Genomic DNA, 5818 nt, shown 5'->3' on the forward strand with positions numbered 1-5818 from the left:
TCAGGTGCCAAATTTCTTCTGTTGGATGGGCAGTGGCAGCTGGGTCTTGATGTCCATGATGGGCCGCTCCACCATCACGAGGCAGTTCTCGTCCAACAGATCCGCGAAGAGCAGGGGCTGTGCAGCAGGGAGGAGGCAGGAGATGAGAGCGTGGTGCTGGCCCCCCTCTGCCTCAGCTTGCTGGACTCAGCCACGCAGAGTGGCCCTGCAGCTGGCTCTGGCTTAGCAGTAACCAGGGGCATTGCTTGGGGGTGTGTGCTGCAGGAGCTGCTGGGCGACCAGAGCCCACGACATCGCAGCAAGCGGCTGCGCCGTGACAGGGACTGAGACCAAGCTCTGCTCCGCCGCTTGGGCACCCGGTGCTGGTATAGAACCAGGAACACCTGGGCACAGGAGCCGGTGGGGCCGCAGGGACCATGGGCACAGGGCACCCCCTGCCCCACCAGCACCCCCTCCTCGACACAGCACACACCCAGCAACACTGTCACCCACCTGGAACTTCTTGCAGATCTTGAAGGCGTGGAGCTGCCGCTGCCTGGCAGTCTCCGGGAGCTGCTTCAGGGTGCTCTGGTTCATCAGGAGGGCACTGTTGTCTGGCAGGGGCTGCAAGGAGAGGGCACGGCACATGTCAGTGCTGCCTGGGACCACCACCACCACCTCGGCACCGTGCACTGCTCCCTCTGCTCCCTGCGGGGCTGGGCAGGGGAGATGTCCTGGGCACAAACCCAGCCCTCCTGACCTGGCATGCGGACTCACCAGGGACTTGTCGAGGACACAGAACATGTAGATGTCGTGGAGCAGGATGTGCGAGGGATTCTTGGGGTTGAAGGTGATGTGGGTGATGGGCGAGTCCCTCTCCAGCCAGACCCTGTGCAGCCCGCAGTTCTGCACCATGCGGCTCCAGGCCGTGTACTGCTTCTCAGGGATGCTGAACTCGAACAGCTGGAGAGGCAGAAGAGAGCAGATGGGACGGCTCGCGAGGTCCAGTCCTCCCTGGCATCACCCCCACATGGGCAGGCTGCGAGCACTGCGTGGGGACAGGCTCCTGCCAGGGACAGCGGGCAGCGAAGGCCAGCCGGGTCCCTATGCGTGCCCAGAGCCGTGGCTCTGCTGCGGAACGTTGCAGCCGGAAAGCCCCGAGGCCAGGGAGAGAGCCGTGGGGAAAGGTCCAGGGTCAAGAGGAGAGCTCCTACCTGCTGGTCCGAGTAGGCAATAACGAGGTTGTTGGTGATGGGGTGGATGGCGAGGGCCGTCACCGCGCAGCTGTATGTGGGCACCGTGCAGTGATGCTGCAAGGCAGGAGGACAGCACGCTGACGGGAGCAACCGGGGCCACCTGTGACCCCCTGCTTCCCACAGACCCACCCCCAGCCCTGCTCCGGGGACACAGTGATGGCTTACGGGGAGGGGACCTACGTGCTGAGCCCACTGACACCCGGCCCCCCAGGGCAGGAGGGCAGTGGGAGTCATTCCTCCAGCACCTGCTCCTACCTTGAAGCATTTCAGGTCATAGATGTGGATTGCCCAGTCCCCACCGACTGCGGCCAGCCAGTGCCCGTCTGCGCTCGACGCCAGCAGGTAAACAGCCTCGGGGGACCCTGCAGAAACACCCTCACCGGCTGTAATGGGTGTTCAGGCCTGCAAGGAGCCCCAGACCCACCTCCAGGGAACATCCAAACCCACATCCCCCCTGCCTATCTGTGCACCCCGCTCCCCCACCTGTGTCAGGCCACGAGGGTGGCACAAACACAGGGCAGAGGCTGTCGGGGAAGAAGGACCCCCACACTCCAGGGCAGGAAAGGGGGCACATGTTCAGCCCTGCACACCCCTCTGCACCCATGGCAGGGAGGGGACACGGAGCCCAAGGACCCCCCAACACCTCCCCAACACCCCCAGCTCCCCACCAGCCCAAACCTGAGGGCGGCCGAAATGTGTGCAGGTGTTTGCAGCCTCCCGGCTCCAGCAGCTGGAGGACATGGACAGAGCCTCGAGCAGAGGCAACGAAGAGGCTGCCAGAGTCGGAGGAGAACTGGAGCTGGTAGGCTGGCAGCAGCAGCTTGGGCACTTTGGGGACCTTGAAGGGGGGAGAAAGCAGTGCTGAAAGCCACCGACCGCTGCCACCCTCGCTCCTTGAGAGCAACGCTGGCCATGCCAGCCCCCTGGGACTCCGCAGCCACCCACCACCTCTCCCCGGCAGCGGGGCGGCCCATCGCCCTCCTCACCTTCTTGATGCTGACGCCATCACCCTCATATTGCACTCGGTAGAGGTGGAAGCGGGAGGCTGTGGAGTAGGCAACCCAGCTGCCACAGGGCGAGACACAGCTGCAGTAGATGTGCTCCGGACCCTGGAAAGGCAGAGGGGCCGTGTGTGGCCCATGAGATCCCCCGGCAGCTTGGCACACACAGCTCAGCCGTCAGAGGGAGAGCGGAGAGGCAGGCACCAGGGTGGACCCCCAGCCCCAGTTCAGGCCTACCTTGCTCTTGAGCTGCACGAGGTGCTCAGGCATGCGGCACAAGGGAAGGACCTCGCCATCCTTTCCTGGGACGACAAGAAACCACACGGCACATCAGTGACGGTGGAGAAATGACAGGGGACCTGTCGAGCAGCTGGGGATCCCAAGGGAGCAGCACCCAAGGGAGAGCCCAGACACTTCTCCAACATCCCCCGAAGCTGAATTCCCCAGGGCCTGGCCCAGCTCCGCTGGAAGCACGAGCACAGCCTCGCACCGGCTGGGCAGCCTGTGCCCAGGCACACACCACGATGGGAAACACAGCCCGGCCTGTGGCTGTCATGCCATCGCAGGGCTGTGGGGAGGAAGGAGCCTGAGCTAAATCACCTCTCCGCTGCCCAAACAGCAGGACCGTTCATGCCCAAAATCCTGCAGGCAGCACAGGCTCTGCCACAAGACTAGTACCGGAGAGCTGGGCCTTGCAACTCACCAGTCTCGTCTGTGGAGCCAAGTCTCCAGAGCTCCAGGTGCTGGGAGAACTGGAAGAGGAGCAGCCGGGCTTTCCTGGCACAGGAGACGAGGCGTCGCTGCGTGCAGAAACGAGAAGACTGTCATGAACCCACAGCCTGGCAGAAAGGGCTGGGCCAAAGCTGAAATGCCCTGGGGGGCTGGAGACGCCAGGGCGGGGGAGAGGAAGGACTCGGGTCCCATGGGATGGGAGCCCAGAGATGGAGACCCAGCAGGACCAGCAAGACGGGCTTGCCAACTTCTACCCACTCTGTGGCAGGAGCCTCCAGACGTGCCAGGGCCAGGGAGGGGACCGAGCAGGGCAGGGAGGGGACCCAGCAGGGCAGGGAGGGCCAGCCTTTTCCCGCAGGAAGAGCCAGCCCTGCCAGCCTGCCTTGCCAGGCGTGAGACCCCGCTCAGAGCGGCACTTACGTGGGGGAAGGTGAATTTGCGGAGTGCGGCGTCATAGCCCTTCTTCTGCATCTTCTCCATCAGTGGGCGGATTACCAGCTGGGCGTCCAGGCCTGAAAGCCAAGCAGAGGTCAGCTGAACCGGTCCCGGGGGGAGAGACCCAAGCCCTCCTCGTGACCGCAGCCAGTCCTACCCCCGGAGATAAGAGCCGTTGAGCTGTGTGCCACAGCTCGCACGTCGTGGGTGTGATGCTGGAAGGGCTTCGTCCGCACCCAGCGCTTCTCCAGGCTGCCCATTTTCACTGGCAGCAGCTGAAACTGGTAAGTGGCCCCCGTCGAGGTGCCCACAATGATGCTGTCCTCCTTCTGGTGAGAGAAACGGGGACGGGGTTTGCAGGCACAGACCGGGAAGAATGAAAGGGCAGCACCGGGAGGCAGGCAGGGACCGACAGCTTCTCTTCCAGCCCTGCTCCTGCCGGCCCAAAGGCACCGAGCCAGGCAGCTCCTGCCCGAACACCCCTGGCCCAGCACACAGGAGCCCAGACGGGCCCTGGCTGCCTGGGAGGCACACGGAGGGACTTGCCTACCTCCGACACGGCCAGCGAGAGGACGGCCGAGGTGCTGACGATGTGGGACTCCATCAGAGTCCCTCGCTGCCAGTCCCAGAACTGAACCCTCCCGAAGGAGTCCGAGGTGATGACAGTGCCGCTGGAGAGGAAGGCGATGCTCCACACGATGCACTCACGCCTCACCTTCAACACGTGGTAGTTCACCATGATCCTCTGGACAGTTTGGCCTGAGAGGCGGGAAGGACGGTTGGGGGTGACAAGGGGATCCCCTCAGAGCATGAGACGTGCCGGTGCTGGCGGTCCTCGGGGCAGGGGACAGGGGACAGGCTGGGCTCACGCCTTGGGCTGTGAGTTACCGGAACAGACGTCGAAGACCCGGAGGAAGTCAATGGAGCCAGCCGCTATGTGAGTGTCTGACGGGTGCCAGGAGAGGCAGAGGATGCGGCCTGTGGGGAAGGAAGCTCCCAGTGTGACCCCAGGGATTCACAGGCACTCGGTCACCGGGAGTGGGACAGCCGGGATGGACAGAGGGGACGGAGGGACGATGCCGCCGCAGTACTGAGCCCTCCTGGACTCACCTTTCCGCCTGTCCAGGTTCCGCTCAAACTGGATCCCCCCAGGCACGACTTGGAAGAGCTTAACTGAGCCGTCCTCACAGCCGATCTGTGGAAGAGTTGGGATCAGCCCCGGTGGGCCAGGCGGACCCTCTCCCTCTGCCACCACCCCAGCCAGGCTGCCCCTGCTCCGGGGATGGGAGAGCCATCCCGGTCCCGGTCCTCAGTTGCACTCACCGCCAGCTGCGTGCCACTGCTGTTAGCCGCCATGCTCCAGATGGGCCCCCCGCAGCCATCGACGGAGCGGGCCACGCACAGCAGGGCCAGGTCATATTCGGTGATTTCCCCGCTGAGGCCGGCTCCGAAAAGCCGGTCTCCCGCCGCCCAGCACAGCGCTTCCACTGACCGGGTCTCGTGCCCGGGGATCACCTGGGGAGGGAAACCCGTTACCCTGCTGCACAGCCCGGTACAGCCCGGTACGGCTCAGTACAGCCTGGTACGGCCAAGTATGGCTCAGTGCGGCTGGGTACAGCCCGGTATGGCTCAGTACGGCCCAGTATAGCTCAGTACAGCCAGGTATGGCTCGGTACGGCCAGGTACGGCCAGGTACAGACTGGTACGGCTCAGTACAGCCTGGTACAGCCAAGTACGGCCAGGTATGGCTCAGTACGGCCCAGTATGGCCAGGTACGGCCAGGTACAGACTGGTACGGCTCAGTACAGCCAGGTATGGCTCGGTACGGCCAGGTACGGCTCGGTACAGCCAGGTACGGCTCGATACAGCCAGGTACGGCTCGGTTCGGCCAGGTGCAGACCGGTACGGCCAGGTACGGCTCGGGACAACCCGGTACGGCCAGGTACGGCTCGGTACAACCCGGTACGGCCAGGTGCAGACCGGTACGGCCCGGCATGGCTCAGTATGGCCCGGTACGGCTCGGTAGAGCCCGTCCCGGCCCCCTCACCTTCTCCTGGAAGTAGTTGGCGGCGAAGTTGTAGACCTCGACGGCGCCGTCGGTGCGGGCCAGGGCCAGGCGGCCGCCGCGGGGCTGGCAGGCCAGGCAGCGCACTCCCGCCGGCACCAGGCCGAAGAACCGCACCCGGTGCACCTCGAACTCCCCCATCCCGCCGCACCGGGACCCCCGCACCGGGACCCGCTCCGCCCCACGTGCGCGCGGCGCAGCCGGAACCGGAACCGCCCTCTCCCGGGGCGGAGAGGGAGGGGCGTGGCCGGAAGCGGAAGTAGCGACGCGGCGCCGGCGGGAGATTCGGGTGCTGCCCGGCGAGCGGCTCCGGCCCGACCCGATCCGGGGGTGCGGGATCGGGGCCGGGG

At 65.3% G+C, this 5818-nt stretch overlaps 1 protein-coding gene across 1 annotated transcript; it reads right to left on the reverse strand.

Annotated features, from left to right (window-relative positions):
* Window positions 1–5609, reverse strand: CIRH1A (cirrhosis, autosomal recessive 1A (cirhin)). Its single transcript, XM_010579546.1, has 16 exons — window positions 5451–5609; window positions 4727–4918; window positions 4514–4598; window positions 4292–4381; window positions 3954–4162; window positions 3561–3732; window positions 3389–3480; window positions 2940–3036; window positions 2474–2538; window positions 2222–2344; window positions 1914–2073; window positions 1491–1597; window positions 1194–1289; window positions 757–942; window positions 493–603; window positions 1–117 (listed from the first exon to the last, which is right to left on the reverse strand). Exons 1-16 carry the CDS (start codon window positions 5607–5609, stop codon window positions 1–3), a joined length of 2061 nt encoding a protein of 686 aa, XP_010577848.1.
* Between the last annotated feature and the right edge of the window lie 209 nt (window positions 5610–5818).

This window comes from Haliaeetus leucocephalus, unplaced genomic scaffold, assembly GCF_000737465.1.
Source record: "Haliaeetus leucocephalus isolate CR32 unplaced genomic scaffold, Haliaeetus_leucocephalus-4.0 Scaffold668, whole genome shotgun sequence".
NCBI classification, from domain to species: domain Eukaryota; kingdom Metazoa; phylum Chordata; class Aves; order Accipitriformes; family Accipitridae; genus Haliaeetus; species Haliaeetus leucocephalus.